General features: G+C 47.9%; 1 protein-coding gene across 1 annotated transcript; it reads left to right on the top strand.

Moving 5' to 3' along the window:
- Positions 1-3,767: 3,767 nt before the first annotated feature.
- LOC306815406 (olfactory receptor 14I1-like) lies at positions 3,768-4,879 on the top strand. Its single transcript, XM_079331967.1, has one exon. It carries the CDS (start codon positions 3,874-3,876, stop codon positions 4,798-4,800), a length of 927 nt encoding a protein of 308 aa, XP_079188093.1. The 5' UTR covers positions 3,768-3,873; the 3' UTR covers positions 4,801-4,879.
- The last annotated feature ends 17,020 nt before the right edge of the window (positions 4,880-21,899 follow it).

Genomic DNA, 21,899 nt, shown 5'->3' with positions numbered 1-21,899 from the left:
GAGCCCTTCGGCTGTGGGGAGATGCTGAGGGAGCTGGGATTGCCCAGCTGAAGCAGAGAAGGCTGAGGGTCTCCCCATCCCAGCAAGCACAGGAAGAGTTTAAATGAGTCAGGCTGATTCCAGCATTTCCTCAACACCAAAAGCAGCATGGCTTACCTTTCTCCATCCACCACTGAAAGCTTTGCAAATAGAGCATTTTTCAAGCCATTTTCACCGCACTCCAGGCAGAGCATCCTGATACAACACCTTGATTGTGTTTTCATCTATCATAGCATCATCCTTCTGATGCAAAAATCAAAGGGTTAAGAGATTAGCTGAGGAATAGAAGATATACACATAATGATCAGAGTAGAAGCAATGTAGAAAGTTAATAATCAGTGGCTGAACTAGTAGAGACAAGAAAATAAATCACTTGCTTGGCTTTGTTGTGTCAAGTTGGGCAGTTGGAATATTGTTGAAGTGAAGAAACCATAACTGCACCTGGGCCCTGCAACCAGCCAGAACCAGGTTGGGAACTTGAACTATGGTCAAAGGGCCCGAGAACCTAGGAACAAGACCAAGGTGAAAAGCTGAAGGCAAGGAAGGCTCCCTGACTTCATCATTAGGAGACCTCTGACTAATTTCAAACACCCACTGACCCATTTGAAGGAAAGTACTGCGCAAGGACTGTGCAAAAGGACTTTGAGCTAATTTTAATACAAAGTGAGGATATGGGGTGTTAGGCAATTCATATCTATAGGCATATTGGGGAACAAAATGAATATGTAAGATTTTGATGGAAAAACTAAGGCAAGAGCCCAGGGTATTTTGCACATCCTTGTGGGAGATTTCTCCTGGGCTTGCCCAGCATTGTATTAAATATATTACTTTCTAATTTAAACTGTCTGGAGAGTCCTTTTTTCCCAATCAATTGGGGAGTTTGCCATGAGAAACTCTGGTGGCAAGAGCGACCTGAGCTATGGATGTCTCTGGGACATTCCTGGAGGGACCTCCGGTCCCCAGCTGTTCCTCATGGGGACAGACAAGACATGTTGCTGGACTGCAGACAAAATTGTATGTTTAAAATGATGTGTATGCCTGTCAGGCCTACACATGGCTAAAAGGCAGCTGACAAGACGCAGAAGACGTTCTGTGCTCAGCACAAGCCTGGGCAGTTTTGCTTGCAATCATCGGGAGGGTGCAGTGGCCACAGAAAGGGTTTGTTCATCAAGGAGATCCACCAGCAGTTCTTTGGGTGAACTGGGCAAATCCTTGTTTATTGATGCTATTTTATTCATTATTTTGATTGGGTCCTGCCTCTGAATGACTGTTTGTGTGACTGGTGAGATGTACTTAGGAAGAAGCGAGCGGGAGCTTGGATCTCTGTTTTTGTTTTGGGCTACTGAAACGGCTGGAGAAGAACAAAGTGATTGAGTGATAGTTTAAAATTGCTGTATACTGTGTGCTGTGTTGACAAGAGGTGGATGTTTTTTCCCTTAATAACGAGATACCCTTCCCTGAAGTGATTTGGATTCGGGTTGTGTGTGGGTAATTCGTGTTTAAAGGGGACGGCATTCCCTGTAACACTCGATGTTCGGACTTAACCGATCCCCTGCCACTGCTGGTCATTGTGTATTTTAGAGTAATATTGCACTATGCGACAAAACTTACAATTGCAGCAAACTGGTAATTTTCGCCTGTGTTTTCTGTGTTAACTGGATGGAATATATCGAACTTCAGCAGGGAGGTTGGTAGCTTTGGCCTGGGAAGAGTCTGCACAAGAGGGTCTGGACATTCAAGGGAGAAGAGAAATAGCTTGCTTTTGTGGGTGTTATGAGGCTTTTGGGGCTTCTAGAAGTTGGCACTCTGCATGGTTACTATTACAGTACAAGATTTGTGGAAAACGTTGTTATTGTTCCTTTCAGAGACGTCTATGCCCTCATTGTAAATCGAGACATCCTAACCAAGGTGATTTTGAGCCTAAGATCCTAAAGTTTGTGTGTGGCAAATCACATTCAATACCTGCAACTCAGGCATGTGTGTGGGAGAAAGATTGGGAAAGGACTGTGAGGCTGTGTGGAGAGAGATTTGGGTGGAAACAGGATAAGACAAGAGGGAGGAGGTAATGAGTACTAGACAAAGCAAGGAGATTTCTAAGGCTACTCCTTTAGCCTGTATTTTGAGACACTGGAAAGAGTTAGAAGGGTATGGGGGCACTGAAATATAGCAAAGTTTAATCAACTTTCACAGACATATCCCTCAGCAGAATCCATTTAAACTTAAGGAAAATTTGGTGTTTCAATTTAACTGTGAACTCTTGAGAAGTTTCTTTAACCCACGGAGGGACTTCACCTGATGTAAACAGCACCAAATCCCTGTGAGGGTCATTACAATCCTTGTGCTGTGTCTGTGCTGCTGAGCTGAGCTGGTCTCCTGGCACAGAGGCAGATCCCAGGCTCAACCAAGAAGAGCTTCAAAAAGACATTTCTGCTGATAAGACGCTCCTCTCCCAGCCCAGCAGGGCTGAGGGCACTGCCTGCAGGCACTGAGGAGACAGGAGCCAGGCACAGACAGGCTGAAGGCAATCAGGACTGGGAAGACATGGAGCTGAGACTTCACTTGGGGAAACATATTCACAGCCCTTGACATGGTCAGTCTGTGGGTGCAGGGCAATGTCCCCTGTGCTCCTGGAGGGATCTCCTGGAGCCAGCACACCCCACAGCCTGGGGATGTGTCAGGAGGACTCTCCCAGTTTTTCTGAGGCACAGGAGGAGGAGGAGGATGTGCTGCAGAGCAGGGCTGCTCTGGGCACTGTCAGAGGGACAGGGCAGGATGGCTCCTGCTGCCAGGGATGGCTGCAGGCGTGAAGCAGGGACTGCCTCCAAGGCTGCCCAGGGCTGTCCTGCAGAGCAGCTCCTGCAGCCCTCAGGGCTCTTGGACAGCCCAGGGCATGTGCCACCTGCCAAGGACAGCTCTCAGCCTGCCTGGCATCTTCCCATGGACTGTGGGGAAAAGATAGAGGTGGAAGGAGTGACCTCCATCAGGACAGATTCCTCCTGCTGTGCAGATGATTCTGCATGGCCAGGGCTGCTCTCAGATTTCTCCTCAAGGCAAGGGAAAGGGGCTGTCAGGTGTGTGTTTCACTGAGACTCCTGCACTGTCCCACTGGGCATCAGCAGATCTGCCTCAAATCTCCCTCACAAAGTGCCTCCTCACCCTTCTCTGCCTACAGACAGCAGCAGCACCTTGGCTTGCAGCATCTCAGTTTATCTGAGCTGCCCTTAAGGCCCTGCTGGCAGGAAGATGTCCCTGGGAAGTGCCCTGTGCTGGGAGGGGTGTGCAGGGCAGAACTGAGCCCACAGGGCTGGGCTCTGGGAGCACTGGCAGGAAAGAGGCTTGGATAGAGAGAAATAGCTCCCAGTAGGCACAACACCAGGCAGCAGAGAGCCAGACCAACCCTGGATGTCCTCCCTCTATAGGTGCCTATGGAAAGATAGAATGGCTTAGAGAGATTGACTTGGAAACTGGAGCCTTCTAAAGGTGTACTTTATTTTTCCAGCATATTTTACGTGTGATTACCCTTAATTATAAAAAGGTATTATCAGCAAAGTGCAGCTGTGTGGGACCATCAGGTGTGACAGCACTGGAGCACAGGGAGTCATGTTTTCCTTCTGGGCTCCCCAGTATTCAGGCTGAGAGCCATGCTGAAGATGAGGCAGTAACACAGCAGTACACACCCACACTCAAAAATTGAAGTTTTAGTGAAGTTCCCCCACAGGAAGAACAGTAATTCTCAGAGGATTCCTAATTTAATTGCACAGGATTGACTCAAGGAAATCTGTCCCAGCTTGTCAATATCTTTCTTCAACACTCCATGATTCCCAGAGTGATGAAATGTCCAACAGCAGCTCCATCAGCCACTTCCTCCTGCTGCCATTGGCAGACACGAGGCAGCTGCAGCTCCTGCACTTCTGCCTCTTCCTGGGCATCTCCCTGACTGCCCTCCTGGCCAACGGCCTCATCATCAGCGCCGTAGCCTGCGGCCACCACCTGCACACCCCCATGTTCTTCTTCCTGCTCAACCTGGCCCTCACTGACCTGGGCTGCATCTGCACCACTGTGCCCAAAGCCATGCACAATTCCCTCTGGGACACCAGGAACATCTCCTACTCAGGATGTGCTGCACAAGTATTCTTCTTTTTTTTCTTTATGTCAACAGAGTATTTTCTCCTGACCATCATGAGCTACGACCGCTACGTGTCCATCTGCAAACCCCTGCACTACGGGACCCTCCTGGGCAGCAGAGCTTGTGCCCACATGGCAGCAGCTAGCTGGGCCAGTGCCTTTCTCTATTCACTGCTGCACACAGCCAATACATTTTCCCTGCCCCTGTGCCATGGCAATGCATTGGGGGGGTTCTTCTGTGAAATTCCAGAGATCCTCAAGCTCTCCTGCTCTAAATCCTATTACAGGGAACTTGGGCTTCTTGCTGTTAGTGTCTGTTTATGTTTTGGCTGTTTTGTGTTCATTGTTTTCTCCTATGTGCAGATCTTCAGGGCTGTGCTGAGGATCCCTTCTGAGCAGGGATGGCACAAAGCTTTTTCCACCTGCTTCCCTCACCTGGCCGTTGTCTCCCTGTTTCTCAGCACTGCCACATTTGCTCACCTAACGCCCCCCTCCATCTCCTCCCCATCCCTGGATCTGGCAGTGTCAGTTCTGTACTCGGTGCTGCCTCCAGCCCTAAACCCCCTCATCTACAGCCTGAGGAACCAGGAGCTCAAGGCTGCACTGTGGACACTGATGACTGAAAGATTTCAGTAACATTAAACTGCTGGCAAATTTATGCAAATCACTTGTAATAAAAGAAATTTTTCACAGTACTTGTTGTTTTGGTTTTGGGGCTTATTTTTTTTGTTCTACTTTTCTATTATTTTCCTTAAAAAACCCAACTGTTTTTGCCATTTCTGTTTTTGTTTCTCTCCACTTTCCCTGTGGCCACAGACTCTATCAACGAGGGTTTGTGCTACAAGTGGTTTTAAAGGAAAAAAAGGATATCCCAGCAAAGTTTTCTCCAGGGATGTCCCTTTTGTTCCCTTCTCTGGATCTGGATCAGCAATGTCTGTGTGAAGAGCTGGGGCAGATCAGTGCTGGCACAGCAGCTGTGCCCAGCAGCAGCAGCCCTTGGTGTTGCCAGTGCTGCTCCCATGCCACTCCCCCACTGCCCTCCTGCCCCTTGTGTTGCTACGGGACCCTCCTGGGCAGCAGAGCTTGTGCCCACATGGCAGCAGCTGCCTGGGCCAGTGGCTTTCTGAATGCTCTGCTGTACACGGTCAATACATTTTCCCTGCCCCTGTGCCAGGGCAATGCCCTGGGCCAGTTCTTCTGTGAAATCCCACACATCCTCAAGCTCTCCTGTTCACACTTGAACCACAGGACACTTGGGCTCATTGCTCTTAATATCTGTTTAGGAATTGGCTGTTTGGTGTTCATGTTTTTTTCCAATGTGCAGGTCTTTAGATCTGTGCTGAAGATACCCTCTGTGCAGGGACAGCAGAAAGCCTTTTACACCTGCCTCCCTTATCAGGCCATGCTCTCTCTGTTTGTCAGCATTTCATTTTTTGCCTACCTGAAGCCCCTTTCCATTTCCTCCCCATCCCTGGATCTGGTGGTTTCAGTTGTTTACTCAGAGGTGCCTCCAGCCCTGAACCCCGAGATCTACAACCTGAGGAACCAGGAGCTCAAAGCTGAAGTGTGGAGACTGATGACTGACTGCTTTCAGGAACATTAAACCACTGGCCAATTTCTGCAAAACACTTGTAATAAAAGTGACCTTGGATAGTTTTATGCTTAGATTTTTTGGGTTTTTGTCTTTTGCTTTATTATCTTCATACTCTCCAGAAAGAAAACCCATTCATTCTCCCATTTCTCATTTTGTTTTGCTCCACCTTCCATATGTCCACAGTGTGTGTCAATAAGAAGCTGTGCTTTTGGTGTCTTTAAACAAAGTAAAAGACCTCCCTCCAAGCCAAGTATTTCCCAGAGATGCCCCTTTTGTTCCCTTCTCTGGAGCCACAGCAGCAATGGCTGTGTGCAGAGCTGGGGCAGATCAGTGCTGGCACAGCAGCTGTGCCCAGCAGCAGCAGCACTTGGTGTTGCCAGTGCTGCTCCTGTGCCACTGCCCTGCTGCCCTCCTGCCCCTCGTGTGGCTGCAGGGCCTGAGTGCTCTCGGGGCCGGGCACAGCCCTGGGGGTGGCAGTGTCGGGGCTGCAGCAGGAACAGGCCATGGGCACTGCTGGGGCAGCGCTGATGCCTCAGGGCAGGGCCTGGGGGCTCCAGGCTCCTGCAGCCCTGGCCTCTCCCCCAGCTCACACAGGTGCCGCATCCTTGCAGGCACAGACACGGCAGCATTGGCTCAGAAGTCCCTGTTTGCACTGCACAGAGGAGGCACCAGCACCCCCATGGTGCTGCTGTGGGGAGATGGAGCTGAGTGAGCACAAATGCCATCAGCCCATGGGGCCAGCAAGGGCTGGGGCACAACAGGGAAACCACTCAGGTTTGTAGTGGCCTCTGAAGTGAGGCAGAATGTTTGTTTCCATGAGCTGTGAGTTTCCTGTCCCACTGCAGATGTTGTTGCTCAGAGCCAGGGATGCCTGGAAGACACCCCCAAATAGCTTGAGCATTTCCTGTGCTTCACCTTTGATTTCTTTCCTCTATCCAGGTAAAAATTTCTTCCTCTTTTCCATCCCTGTACCCTCCCCAGCAAACAATTCATGCCTGTTTGCCTTTCCTCTCTGGCCCACTCCCCATTTCAGTTCCTGAGTTGGCACCATGTGAACATCTCTTCAAGAGCAGAATCATCCTACAAATTTTTCAGGAATTGTCTGCAGGATCCTGCAGTGCCTCGTGCTGCTCCCTTGCCACAGGCACCACAGACCAGGGGGCACATCTGGGCTGGTGTGTCAGGGTGTGGGACTCCCAGTTCTGGGCAGTGAGGAGGGGCTGGAGAGGCTCTGCAGGACTGACAGGATGGGCTTTGGGGCTGTGAGGAGAAGCTGAGGGACATGGGCTGCTGGACCTTCTGAAGAGCAGGCCCAGGGCTCACCTTGCAGCTGCTCTGTGGATGGTTTCAGATAATCACAGAATCAACCAGGCTGGAAAAGACCTTAGAGATCATCCTGATATCAGCCATCAGCCCTGACACCACCTTGTCTCCCCTGAACCTCTTCTTATCCAGGATAAACGTCCCTAGAAGTCTCAGTCGCTCCTCACAGGACTTGTGTTCCTGACCCCTCACCAGCCTTGTTGCCCTTCTCTGCACATGATCCAGCCCATCAGTGTCTTTCCTTAATTTGGGAACTCAGATCTGGACATAGCACTTAGAGCACTTCCAAACCCGTGCCAAGCACAGGGGAAGAATCACTGCTCCTGCTCCTGCTGGTCACACCATTCCTGACCCAGGCCAGGTGCCATTGCCTTTCTTGGCCATCTGGGCACACTGCTGGCTCATGTCCAGCCTGCTGTCCATCAGTGCCTTCAGGTCCCTTTCTGCCTGGCTGCTGTCCAGCCACTTTGTTTCCAGCCTGTAGCACTGCAGGGGTTGTTGTGGCCAAAGTGCAGAACCTGGCACTTGGTCTTGTTAAACCTCACCTTGTTGCATTTGGGCCCTGGATCAGCCTGTCCAGCTCCCTCTGCAGAGCCCTCTTACCCTCCAGAAGATTCACACTCTCAGCCAGCTTGGTGTCATTGCAGTTCCTAGAGGCCCTAGAGTGTTACAATGATCGCTGACATGCCATTGTGATCTGCAGTGGCACAGTGGATCCTTGGTTCCATGAGGTTTGCAGTGCAGCAATGCTTTCCTTGGTTCCAATGTCTCCCAGTGTTCTCTTGGTCCCATGGGGCACCACGGTGTCCCAATTGTTTTGTTCATTCCCCAAGTCCCTGCAGTGCCCAAATAGCCTTTTTGTTATATGAGGTCCAGCAGTATCACAGTGGTCTCTGTGGGTCCAGGCGGCCCCAAAGCATCACACTGGCCCCTTGGTTCATGTAGCCCTCAAAGTCACCATGGCCCCATTATTACATGAGGTTCCACAGTGTCACAATGGACTCCTTGTTTCCACAAAGCCAAAACTTGTCAGAACTGTCTCCAAGATTTCATGGGGCCCCAGAGAGTCACAGGTGCCCCCTGAATTCCATAAGGCTCCAGAGTGCCACAATGGACTCCTTGTTTGCACAGTGTCACAATGGGGGCCTGGTGACACAAGATCCTGCAGTGTCACAATGGGTTCTTGGTTCCATGATATCATGCAGTGTTAGTGTCACAGTGATGTCTAAGTACATGAGGCCCTGCAGTACCACAGTGCCTCCTTAGTTCCAGGGGGTACCCAGGTATCAAAACTGTTCCCTTAGTTCCATGAGTCCCTGCAGTGGTTTAACAGAACCCACTGTGTCACTGTGGCCTCTGTGTTTCCACATTGACTGAGAGTATTCAATCGACCTTTGTTCCATTTAGCCCCACAGTGTCACAACGAGACCTCGCTTCCCTAGAGCCCTGCAGTGTCACAATCATCACAGAATCACAGAATGACCCAGGCTGAACAGACATTTGAGATCATCAAATCCAAATTGTGACCCAACAGCACTTTGTCACCCTGACCATGGCACTCACTGCCACATCCAGTTATTCCTTGAATATCTCCAGAGGAAATTACTCTACCACCTCACTGGGCAGTACATTCCAATGCCAAATCACCCTTTTAATGAGGAATATTTCCTAATGTCCAGCCTAAACCTCCCCTGCTGCATTTTATGGCTGTGTCCTCTTATCCTGTAGCTGTTTCCTGGGAACAAAACCTGACCCCCACCTGGCTGCACCCTCCTGTCAGGGAGTTGTAGAGAGTGATGAGATCTCCCATGATCCTCCTTCAGGATAAACATCCCCATCTCCTTCAGCCGCTCCTCACAGGACTTGTGTTACAGAACCCTTTACCAGCATTCTTGCCCTTCTCTGGACATGCTCCAGCCTCTACATTTCTTTCCTAAATTGGGGGGCCCAGAACTGGACACAGCACTTGAAGTGTGCCCAACCAGTTCTGAGCATAGGGGAAGAACCACTGCCCTGCTCCTGTTGGCCACACCATTCCTGACCCAGGCTAGGTGTCATTGGCCTTCTTGGCCACCTGGGCACACTACTGGCTCATGTCCAGCCTACTGTCCATCAGTGCCCCCAGCTCCCTTTCTGCCTGGCTGCTGTCCAGCCACTCTGTCCCCAGCCTGTAGCACTGCAGGGTTTGTTGTGGAAAAAATGCAGGATCTGGCACTTGGTCTTGTTAAAACTCACCTTGTTGCGTTTGGGCCCTGGATCCAGACTGTCCAGGTTCCTCTGCAGAGCTCTTCTACACTCCAGCAGATCCACACTCTCACCAAGTTTGCAGTCATCTGCAAATTTCCTGATGGTGCACTCAATTCCCTCATCCAGATCATCAATGCAGACATTGAAATCCACACTGACTGGCTCTGATCCTTCAGCCATCCTGTAGTGCCCTGTGGTTGCTCTCAAGGTGATCTGTTCATCACCTTGCTGGGCACCAAGGTCAGGCTGACAGGCCTGGAGTTCCCCAGATCCTCCTTCCAGCCCTTCTTGGGGATGGGCACACATTGGCACCTCCAGTCCTCTGGGACCTCTCTGGTGAGCCCAGATTGATGACAAATAATGGAGAGAAGCTTGGGGAGCTCATCTAGCAGCTCTCTCATCCCCTAGTATGAATCCCATCTGGTCCCAGAGACACCTATGATCATCTGAGTGGTTCAGCACGTACCCAGATACTTCCTCCTGGATTACAGAGGGTCTGTTCTGCTCCCTGTCCCCATCTACCAACTCAGGAGAACACTTGTCCTGGGGGCAACGTGTCATATTTTTCAAAACTGAGTCAAAGACTGGGTTAAGTATCTCAGCCTTTTCCTCATCTTTGGAAACTATATCACATCAATAAAAATGGAGGTTGTTCTTACACCTCCTTTTACCATTAATGTATTGATAAAATGATTTTCTTTATCCTTCACAGAAATAGCCGAATGGCTTTCACCTCTCTAATTTTCTTTTTGCATGATCTAGTAATATTCTTAAATATTTTCTGAGTTGCCTGCCTCACTGTCAAAAGGTGATACACCCTCTTTTTTCCCCCCATTTCCCACACAACCTATTACTCAGTTTGGCCAGCTATTTTCCATGCTGGCTCAAATTTTTGTGCACAGGGACAGGCTGCTCATCTGCCTTCAAGATTTCTTTTTGGAGTGTTTTCCTGTTTCCTGGACCCCTCTGTTATTAAAGGCTGTTTCCCAAGGAACTCTTAAAATCTGCATCCTAAATCAGCATAAATAAGCCCTCTGTAACTCCAGTGTAGAAGTTTTGCTGATGCTCCTCCTTCTTTCACAGAATATATAAAAACTCAATAATTTCATGGTCACTGTACCCAAAACAGCCTTTGACCACCACATCTCCCACCAGCCCTTCTCTGTTTGTGAACAGCAGGACACAGAGCTTTCCTTGGCAGTGTAAAGGAAGGAAAACTCCCCAAAGTGCAGCCTGGAAGGTTCAGCCTGGAGGTGAGGAAAGAGCAAAGTCCCTGCCAGGGCAGAATGTTGGTGGCCCAGGTGTCCCAGCTGAGGCTGGGCCATGCCATGGCTCTGTGTGCCAGGAGCCGGCAGCGCTGGGTGCAGGGAGCCCAGGGAGGGCACAGCAATGCTGGGCTGAGAAATGCTGGGGGACAGCGAGATGGGCGTGTGCAGCCAGCCAGGGCAGAGGAGCAGCACACACAGGGGCACAGGCTGCAGGAGAGATGGCCAAGGGCTGGGCAGGGCAGGCAGGGCCAGAGGCACCCAGGCCTTTGTGCTCTGGGCTGGGCAGCGCCTCTGGAGCCCCACAGGAGGAACTTTCCTTGCAGGGGCTGCTCTTTGCTGCTGCCTTGGCCCTCCCTGAGCAGGCTGGCAGGGCTTGTAGGGTGATGCCATTTGTCCTTGCTGCCCCTTACATCCCAGTGCCTCAGGAACAGCCCCAAGCCACCCGTGAGGGACAGGCCCTGCTGGGCCAGGCCTGGGCTCAGCCCTTGGCCTTTCTGCTGCCTCCAACCAGCCCAGGCCTTGCTCAGCATTGCAGTTCCTGCCTACAGCCTTGGGCTCCTGCAATCCTGCCCTCAAGGATCTGCTCTCACCAGTCCCTGGGGAGCCTTTGGCAGTCCCTGCCCTCAGTGGGGCCACTGATGCTCCAAAGGGACTTGGAGTTTTGCTTCTGCCTCCTTGAGCAGCTTCTTCAACCTTCTCTCAGTGCCTGGGGCTCTTGGACTCAGCCCCAAATCTGTCCTGTTATAAATATGATTCCTGCTAATTAAATTGTAACTATATTAGCAAAATTGTTGTTTTGTATGAATAGAAAAATTGTACTTAATTGTTCCAATGCATAAAAGATAAAGGAAGGTTAAACAAAGCAGATGGTATCATTCTCCAGATGTCCAGTGGGAGTGGAGATAATAAGAGTATAGGTCTAAGAACAGCATCTAGAAATAAAACTTTTGACCTTGAATTGAGCCAAATTGGGATAATTCCAAGCATTAGACACTTGGCTTGTTATGGGAACATAGGCTTAATTATATAACTCTAATCTCAGTGCACCTGCGCTACCTGAGAGGCCACCCTGAGGAAGACCCAGAGTCTTCACCAGAAACAAGATCCCTGAAAGGAGGAGAGACCCCCCGACCGTTGTTGAAGCATGAGCAACACTACATAGTGACGGAGATTTTAGGAATAGGATCTAGGAGAAAATTTCCAGAACATTCTGTATTAATATGCATTAGTAAACTATGTAAATGAAATTTTAGCTTGCTTCAGTTGGCATGGTGTGAGAGGAAGGGTCCTCCCCGTACCCCTGGTTGGTTTTGCTTATGCTTTATTTGCACCAAACCTCAATTACACTAAAATACTCACTGCCAAATTTTGTATTTACTTAAATATACATAACTAATATACTTTGATTGTATTTGTTTATATACAATTACTGCTATCATTAATAAATTACTGCTAAATTTATATTTGTTATTTGATTAACTGAACACTTGAAGACTCCATTCATAACTATTTTGGGGATCATTAAAATACAGAAAGATTCCAGGAGCTCTTTGTATTTCTTCATTTGTCTTCAAGTCTCCAGGGCTTGTGCAGATGCTTGGAGATATTTTGGAGTTTTCCTAAGAAGGAAGATTTGAAAGTGCATCATGACTTTACTCAAGGGAATGTTTTTTCAATTTTTCAGTTCAGAGGCGAAGTGATAGAAGCATTTCCCAAGTGACCTTGATGCAGAATGTCTCCTTGGGAGGTCTGGGCACATTGAAGAATGAGCCCCTTTGCAGGCTGACCCTGTTTGGACAACTTGCTCCTCACCCCCATCATCACCATATCATGATGTCTCCCACCTGGTGCTGACAACCCAAAATATAAAAAACATCATTAATTTCTCTTTGTAATAGAAATGTTATTTAATTTAAAATTAAAATTAATTTTCCTTATTTGTAATATTGTTATTCTATATTTTTAGACCAAATTTTTATATTTGTAATAAAAATATATTATTAGCAACCAAAAAAATTATTGGTCATTGCTTTTATGCAATACAATTCCCTTCATTAATTAAGCTCTCTTGATTATTTATTTCTCCCTTTTTAGGATAATTCAAAATGTTTTAGTTATTTTATTATGTTTTTTATATCTTTTTTTTTCAGACAGGTTCAGGGTGGGCACTTCGGGTTCCAGGGAGACATTTCTGGGGCACATTCGGGGCAGTTTTGGGTCTGGGAAAATAATTTAGAGGGACAGGAGGACACTTGGGGGGCATTGAGTGGGCACTAAAAACGAACTTAGGGATCCTGAGGGAAAGTCTGGGCTTTGAAGTGGATCATGGGGGTCTGTAAGGGGGTTCTCCGGTGTGCAGGGGATGATGGGAGTTGTAGGAGTAGGTGTAATACTGTTCAATGGGGCCCTGGAGCATCATGGTTATTCCAGGTGCTGCTGCAATGTCTCTTGGAGGAGCGCAGGGCAGGATGGGAGATGAAGTCATTGCTTGAATAGCACTCTATGGCACCACAAAGCATGATGGGAGCTGTAGTCCCAGAGGTGATTCTAACGGAGTGTTTACAGGCTCTGGGAGGGCACTTGGGGGACACTTTTGCCTCTGAATGGCAACTTCAAGTCCTCAGGGAGGAATGTTTACAGTTCGGGAGCACTTGGGGGGAGCTTGGAGAGCTCTAACCTGGCTCTTTAGGGCACGGGGCACAGCAGGAGTTTTAGGCATGGGACTGTGTTATGAGGTGCTCTGAGCACACGGGGGATAGCAGCAGATGAATTCCCAGAAGTGGCTGTAACGGGCATCTGTGGGCTTGGGAGCATTCAGGGAATTCTGGGACGTTTTTGGGGGTATGCGAATGGGCGCTGAGGGGACACTTAGGGATCCTTGGAGTTTCTGGAGGACATCTATTGGACATACGGGGGGGGGAATACCGGGGTTTTGTGGAGCAGGGTGCATGATGGGTATTTTAGTCCCAGCTCCAATGGGGCTCTATGGGGCTGCAAGGCATGCTGGGAGTTAGAGGCACAAAGTAAAAATGACGCCGACTCCAGGCACTACCCCTGAGGCCCCGGTCCCCGGCCTGAACTTCCTTGGTGGCACCTTGGGCTGACACATACCTCAGGAGGGTGTCTGTTTTCACAGGGGAAAATAAGGTGTTTTAGATTGGTTCAAAAGTAAAACAAAGGGGAGAAAACCCTGTTTGCTTGAGTGGAAGCAGTTCTCCAAGCCCAGCAGGTCTCAGGTGAGTGAGGACAGACAGGATGGGGTTGGGGAATGTGGAGCAAGATTGCCCACACTGGCTCAGACCTCAAGGCATAGCTTCTCTGAGCAGGCCAGACATCCTGAGGAGAAACTCTGGATCAATATCAATCACAGAATGCTAAAGACAAGACCTGCTAAGACCTCTGCTTAAAGACAACAGTAATAAAATCCATCCTTTAAAATAGGAATGGATATTTTTAAGAAACACTTTGAAGTGTTTTTCCATAACTATTATAGGAAATATTCCTAATGAACTACACCAGACCAGAGGGAAATCAAGGCAGAGCCATGGTTTGTTAGGAAACCTCTCAAGAACTCCAAGTGAGAATCAAACTCCAAAGTTTCTTCAAGTTTTAATGGGTCCCACTGAGGGACACAACTGAGAAAGTGTCCCCAAGCCTCAATCAGAGCAGAGAACTGGAGGCAGGGAGGAGAGGTGGGGACAAAGAGAAGCCAAGTCTTGGTGCCCTGGGGCACAGCAGGGTCTGTGCCACCAAGGGCTGTGAGGAGACACCTTGTCCTGAGCCACTGGGACCTCCTGGCACAGCCCCAGCAAGGCTGGCCACTGTCACCCCTTGTCCTGCCCTCAACATCCCCCCCACATCCCAGTGGCCTCAGGGATGTGCTGGGACTAGTCCCTGGGGAGCCTTGGTCAGGAATGGCCCTGAGGCTCAGTAAGAACACCCAGTGGGCTCATTAATACTTCAAGGTACTTCAGTTTTTTTAAGGTACTTTCCTTTTTCCTTTCTTCTCTGATTCTCTGAGAAGTTTTTGTGCAATCATGACCTCCCATTCTCTTCTCCAAGGGGTCCATGAGGAGCCTGTGTTGGGGAGGGACCTCAGTTCGACCCATTAATGCTTTGAAACACTTTGGGTTTTTCTTCTGCCTTGGACCCCTGGAAAGGTTTGTGCAATCTTCTCTCAGGCCCTGAGGTTCAAGGGCTCAGCACCAAATGCACGACGGGGCTCATTTTAAAAATGCAAACCATGGAAAACATGACAAACCGTGGCTCTGCTTTGATTTCCCTCTGCTTGAGGACATATCCAGCAATTACTTAGATTGAGTACTCTATGTATTTTAATCTTCACTTTTTCATGACCATTTTCATGACTAATCCTTGATAAAACTCTGGAGGCGTTTCTGACAAACAAAGATTCTACCTGACTATCAAGATAAAATTCAGTAGTAGTTTAGTGACATGTTCTTAAATCCTTTGTCCTCAATCCCATTTGAGTTAGAAAGAATAATTCTGTTGCTCACAGAGCTGACACCTGTTTAATTCCAGAATAGTGTCCCCAGGATCCTTTGCTGTTCAGCTGTACCATGCTGTCTTTGGGTGGCAAGGCTTGGTGGGGTCCTTTCCCCTTGGCTGGAGAGGTGCCTGGTCCCAGTCCCTGAGGGCACCCAAGCTCCTGGATGGAATTTGTGTGAAAGTGACTCAGTGTAACATCAGCCTTCACATGGAGCCCCGTGGATCAGGGCATTTTCCAAAGTGCTGTTGGGCCAAAAAGGGAGATTTGGTCTTGTGGGATCAGTAAAACAATATCCCATAACATCCACTTGTTCTGGCACAGAACACTTGACTGCAGGGACATATTCCCATCTTGCTCAGCCAGGTTTCAGAATTCAGACAGTGTTGTCTTTCCCCAGAGCTGTTCCTTCAGCTGGCCTGGGAGGGCCATTTGGCCTCTGCACCCACACTCTGGCTCCATTATTAGGACTGGTGCATCCAAACCCTTTATCTCTATGAACAGCAGTGGTTTAAGGTGGATGTCCTTTTTTCACAATTGTTTTAAAAACTGCAATATCAATAATTGTGCTACCCTGTCATGGGGTTGAATAATGCAATTGTTCATTATTGCTTAAGAGAATTACTTTAATTTCTCCTTGATAAACTGTACCAGTTACTTCTCCCAAGACATGAACACTTCAAGACCAAGCTTGAGTAAGCATTTAGGAAACCAAAGCGTCCTAGAGGAATCTGAATACCTGTTCTGGTATTTATAACTCTCATTTGCTTCTGATTTATCCTAACTAATTCTAATGCATAAAGGTCCAGCCCTGCAGCCTCTAGGGTGGCCCTGTCAGGGGCCATCACACCCAGAATAATTTCCCAAAGAGTCCAAGCCTCACTGTCCATGGTTGTATTTGCACATCGGGTGCAGCCATGCACATCCAGGGGGTTTCCATTTCCCACTGGGCCCATTGTTAAGGGTATGGAGCACTTCTGTGAGATGGGTTTTTCATTCTGACAGGTTCCCATCTCCTATTTTTTTTCAAGTGCCCTTTTAACAACCCCTTCATCTGTTCAATTAATGCTGCAGCTTGTGGGTGGTCTGCTATATGAAAAACGCAACAGTCTTACCCACTTTATTTTTCACAGGAGCAGACAAAGCATTCCACATTCTAGTGTTAGCAAACCCTACAAAACTGCCAATTTCATCCTTTACTCCTTCCTTCATTGCACACAATCTCACACAGTTCACCAGTGATGTTTGGGTCCTGGCCAATCATTTTCTGTAGAGTATTTACTGTTACATCCCTGAGCAGCCAAAGCTAAACAATTAGTATTTGGAGCATTATTTTACAATGTCATTATATATATGTGGAAGTGTACACCTCTTTTTTTATTATATATATATATATAATTATTTATTATATTATTACTCTTTCCTTTGCACAAATGAAACCTAGCTCAAGATTAAAAACCTTTTCTGTTGCTCCACATGGGAGCATTTTGACACCAATCATTCCCTCTGTTGGTGCTGTTAAAAAAAATTCATCCTCATCTTTCCCAACACACAAGTTCTTTGCATTTTTCCATGTTTTAATACATCCAGTGGTTCAGCTTCTTTCAGCTGACTTCCCCATTGCTCTCATGGTGCTCTGAACTCAGTTCACTCCAGAGCCAACAAACTCTAGGAATGGTTTTCCCAATACCTGGGAATTTAGGACAGGACTTATTCCAACCATCTACATTTAAAAAGCAGCATTTTGTAGTGATTTACCAAGACCACACTCAATGTGCTCAGAGGTATTTTCTAACAGAAAGGATTCTATAATTCCAGGATTCCATCTGCTGGATTCAGCTAGGTCCATGTTGGCAGCATGACCTTAGTCAAAATGTCCCCTCTTGCTCAGCTTTTGTGGCCTAAGGCTCCTTTAGATCCTGGTGTTCAGCTGCTCATGCTGATTGAAAGAATTCGGAGAGAAGAATAGAGTTCATCCAATTTCTTCTGGGACACTGAGAGGGAAGGCTGTGAAAACAGGAGCATTGTTTGGTGTGGTCTCCTCTCTGCCCTTCACACCTTCCAGCCCTTTGAACTAGCCAAGAGCTTTCTCCAAGGGTGCAGTGAAGCAGCTGTTCCTGCTGTTCCCAGCTCAGGCTCTTCCCAGTCTCTGACCTTGACTGGTTTTGTCCCTCTTGCTGTGCCCTCTGTTCCACCTGTGCTCGGTGGCTGCTGCCCAGGACTGTGGAACTGGCAAAGATCAAGGGCTCCAGCCCCTCCTTTCTCTGCCCTTGGAGCTGCTGCTCACAGCAGCCTTTTCCATCTGGAAGCTGCACATGGAGAGAGAGTCCCCACCTCTGTTCCTTGCACAACCTCCTGGAGCCCAGGGCTGCCATCTCAAGTCCCTGTTGGCACTGGGGGCTCCCAGGTGCCCCAGGCTGCTGTGACACCACTGCACATGGGAGGGAAGAGTGGCAGGGGCTGTGCTGAAAGTCAGCTCCATGTACTGCTGCTGCTGTGGGAGTCATTTGTTCAGCCCTGCCTCAGAGTCAGGGATCAGATCCAGGCACTGCTGCTGCTCCCTTGGGATCAGTGAGATGAGGAACATATATAGTTTTGAAAATTCACAATTTTAGAAGCCAAAAACATGCTTAAGCATGTGGAGGGGAAATAGATCACATGGAGAAACAGTATCCAACAGACCACATAGGAGCTTAGTTGGCAGGAGAAACACATTAAGTTAAATATATTGCGAAAACTCAGCAAAGCAAGACCCAGGTGTTATCTAAGCCTGACAAAGCAGAAACGTGTGGCTCCAAAAACCAGCCAGAACCAGACAAGTGGTTTTCAGGTGAACAAGTTAACTTGAGGAAGAGCCAGACCTGCACTTTGCCTGCCCAGAAGCAGAGGTCAAACAGCAATCACCAAGGAAGACATACAGCCTTCATCCCAAAAACCACCGAACATGACAGCAGGAGGTGTGGCAGCTAATTGCAATCCGAAGTGGGGGAAGGCAGAGATGGGTGGGCAGGGAGATGGGGGCTTCTGGGATTAATGTGTATTTACACCTGGAACCTGTCTTAACCAGGTACACATGGTTTGGAGGAGATATCTGCCCATGTGTCCCAGCTGGCAATGAAACATACACTCTACAATTTCGGTATCAATTCCTGGTTCCCAAAATCAGTGTGACACTCCAGATGCTCATGGAACCAAGGCTCAGTGTGACACAGCAGGGCCTCATGGAAATAAGAGGCCATTGTGAGCCTGAGGGGCTGTAACACCCCAGAATACTGAAATGCTGGGGGTGACCAAAGGTTCCTTTACTCGATTTTGGTGCACAGGAGAAACCCCAGCCAGATATTCTCTAGAGGTCAAAATGACACAAAAACTTTACTGGCAAAGTATACAAAATCAAGGAATTCTTGAAAAGGATTTAATACATCCAATTCAAAACAAAACATTCACCAGAGCAGGAACTTCATTAACTTAGCCCATTTCACGTGGAAACCTTTAAACGCTTAAGTTGTTGAGCTACTCAATGTTTTTCCATATCAAGAGTATTAGAAGGAGAGGGAAAAGAGAGAGTCAGAAAGACAGAAGCTCTATAGAAAGACACACAAATGGCTATCAACTCCTGGGGTTCCAGTGTGGGTGAGACACAGCCCCCAGCAGAAGGCAGGGTACAGACCATGGGCTCAGTGCCTGCTGTTTTAAGCTGTTTTAAGCCCCTGGGCCTCCGTGGGCCTCCCCCCAGGTGGGACTTGTGATTGCTTGGGCAATCAGAGCCTGGGTCAGCACCAGCCCACTGTGTGACTGACTGACAGCTCATCCCGAGGTGTCTGGGACATTGATCTCATCCAGCCTCTGACAGTCACCATGGTGACACTGTGGAACCTCATGGAACCGTGGGCCAGTTGTGACAAGGACAGCAGCAGACCCAAAGACACGATCGAGACTCTATGGAACCTCATGGTACCAAAGACGCCATTGTGACACTCTGGTGCCTCATGGAAACACGAGGACCGTTGTGAAACTCAGGATCCCTCTGGAACCAAGGGTCAAGAATGAGGCTGTGGGGCCCATAGAACCAAAGAGCCATTGTGACACTGAAGGAGGAGGAATTAAAATTAAAAATTATAGACTTAAGGGTAAAAATACAGGAAGATGCTTTAGCTGGCAGGGGGCTGACAAGATTCTGTGAGTGCTCAACATTTGCTCTCTATACAAGAACAGGAGGACAGAGCAAGGCTTCAAGATAAGACAGAGAGCCAAGAATGCACAAACTGGATGGAAGAGTGAAGCCCCTTCCAGATAAGGGGGATTCTTTAGACTCCTGAGCCAGGGAAAATCTGTATCAAGGTCTAGAAAGTGACCAAAAACTAATATGGGTGCACAAAGAAGGCGGGGTAAAAAGTTCAACAGAGAGGAAAAGTGTTTACTTCATCCCAGGGACCCCCAGATGACCACCAGAATGACCAACAAGCAGCAGTGTGCAGTCACAAAGAGGCCTGGAGCTAATTTTAATATGAAGCAGGGACAGGCAGGGTTAGGAAATTAATATTTATTAGGTGCATTGTGCAATCCTTGATTATAGAGAATAAAAAGAGAGGTCCAGATCGCTGAAGGTGTGCATGTTTTTGGAGGAGCTATCCCCCCTGCACCTCAGTGCTGAATAAAATACATACCTCTAACTTTGTGGGTTACAAAGCTTTTCCTCACATCAGTTTGGGTGACCCCACTGCCCCCCTGAGATTTTGGGTGCACCCTTTACCCCACTCAGAGCTGGAGCTGGTGCAGTCTTCACCGACCCCGCAGAACAAAACACTGGGGTGCACCTGTGCTGCATCCTCCCCTGTGGTAATTCAGATCTCCCTCCCACCCCTGGGGCTCTCACCTGGAGTTTTGGGGTACCCCCTGATTGTTGGGGTGCCCCTTGACAGCCCCCCTGCCGCTGCAATTAATCAGTGTTCATGTAAACCAGGAGGATGCAATGGTGGCCGTCATCTTCTCCCAACCTGTCAAGGTGAGTCAGAACACTCGAGTGCCCCAAGCATTACTTGGACATCCCCAAAAATGACCTGGATACACCTGGATCCCCACAAAAATATCCTGGATCACACCCAAAATCACTTGGATACACCTCTGTACCCCCTGGACATCTGGATCACCCAAAACCCCTGGGGCCCCCCAGCACTGGTGTCCCAAAATCTTCATTGCTTTGACAGGGTAGACCTGAGGTCCTTAAATCCCCTTTGACTTCAATGTGGTCCTGATTGTCCCCATTTATCTCTACTAATCCCTCTCAGTGATTCCACTTTTACCTCAGTGCTGCCAGTAACTCCAGTGCCCCCTCTTATCCTCCCGCTGTACTCCCAGCTTAACCAGTAACCCTTCGCACTCAAGTCCAAATAATGGACAGGTTCCCCAAAATCCCCAAATGACTTCAATGGGGTAAACCTAGGTCTGGTTTCCCTAGATCCCCATTCACTTCAATGGATAGGCTTGATGTCCCAACATTTTTGGTATTAAAAATCTCGATGTTGGGCTCAGAATTTCCAGATTTTTGGCTGGAAATGGAGATTTTTTGCCTTATGTGGAGGCGTAGCTCCAGCATGGACCACAAGTGTGGGATAAGAGATCTGGGATTGGCTTCCAGGAATTCATCCAGGACTTCCAAAGTGTCAGCAGCGTAATCATGGAGTGGAAATTCCCAAAATTCAGACCAATATTTCCCCCAAATTTACCCATTTTAACCCCAAATTTCATGAAAATCATTACTGAATTTAATGGGTAGACCTGGTTTCCCTAAATCCTGATTGACTTCAATGGGGTAGACCTGGTGTCCCTCAATCCCTACCGATGTTTTAATGAGGTAGACCTGGTATTTCTATATTGCCATTGATTTCATTAGAAATATCTGATGCCTGAAAAATCCCTATCAGGAGATTAATATCACAAGAGATGGGGCAACTAAGAAATGTTGTAAAAGAGGGTTTATTACCTCATAGCATCAGTCTTACAGAAGGGTGTGACATTAAATTGTGTTACATTCAATACCATGACATCAGAAGCTGTCTAATCCTCAGTTACAATGCCTGATGTTAGTTTTTTAGCCAATCACATACTTCTACAAAGTTTGTTAGTGTCTTTTTACACCATGTATTAATTGCTTTGCTTTTCTTGGCTTTTCAGCAATATGAAATTTTTTCAAACAATCATAAAACACTTCACAAACCTACATTGATTATCTTAAGGCTCTAACTAGTTTTGCAATAGACTCTATTGCTAAACTTTGAAATCCTTTTACTATCTTACTTGACATATTGCTTTGCTTACATAATACATATTTCTGTTTGCTTAAAACATATTTCTGCTTTAACTACAAACTTCTATTCCTGTTTTATGTCTATTTTACTTTCAATGCTTTAGTTCTTCAAGCCTTCTCCAAGGTCTTAGGTCAAACCTTGTATCCATCTCTGTCTCTGAGCCTGTATGCACCAGGCCCTGAGAGCTCTCCATGCCTGCATTTCCCAGACCACCTGTCATCTCTGCCTCCAATTTCCTGCTCTAACTGGAACTTGGGGACACTTTCTCAGTTCTGACCCTCAGTGGGACCCATGAACGATATCAGAAACTTTGGAGTTCAGTGATGAATGAATTCTTGAGAGGTTTCCTAACAAACCATTTCTCTGCCTTTGTTTCCCTCTAGTGTGGTGCAGTTCCTTCAGAAGGTTTTCAACTCCAGTTATGGAGAAATACGTCAAAGAGATTCTTAGAAATATCCATTTCTATTTTCAAGAGTGTATCGATTCCT

Source organism: Erithacus rubecula, assembly GCF_903797595.1.
Source record: "Erithacus rubecula genome assembly, contig: scaffold_131_arrow_ctg1, whole genome shotgun sequence".
NCBI classification, from domain to species: Eukaryota; Metazoa; Chordata; class Aves; order Passeriformes; family Muscicapidae; genus Erithacus; species Erithacus rubecula.
Note: the sequence above shows the minus strand (reverse complement) of the source record. Positions and strands in the feature narration are given on the sequence as shown.

Excerpts from the sequence above, each read along its gene's own strand:
- LOC306815406 (XM_079331967.1), top strand. The coding sequence starts at position 3,874 with ATGTCCAACAGCAGCTCCATCAGCCACTTCCTCCTGCTGCCATTGGCA.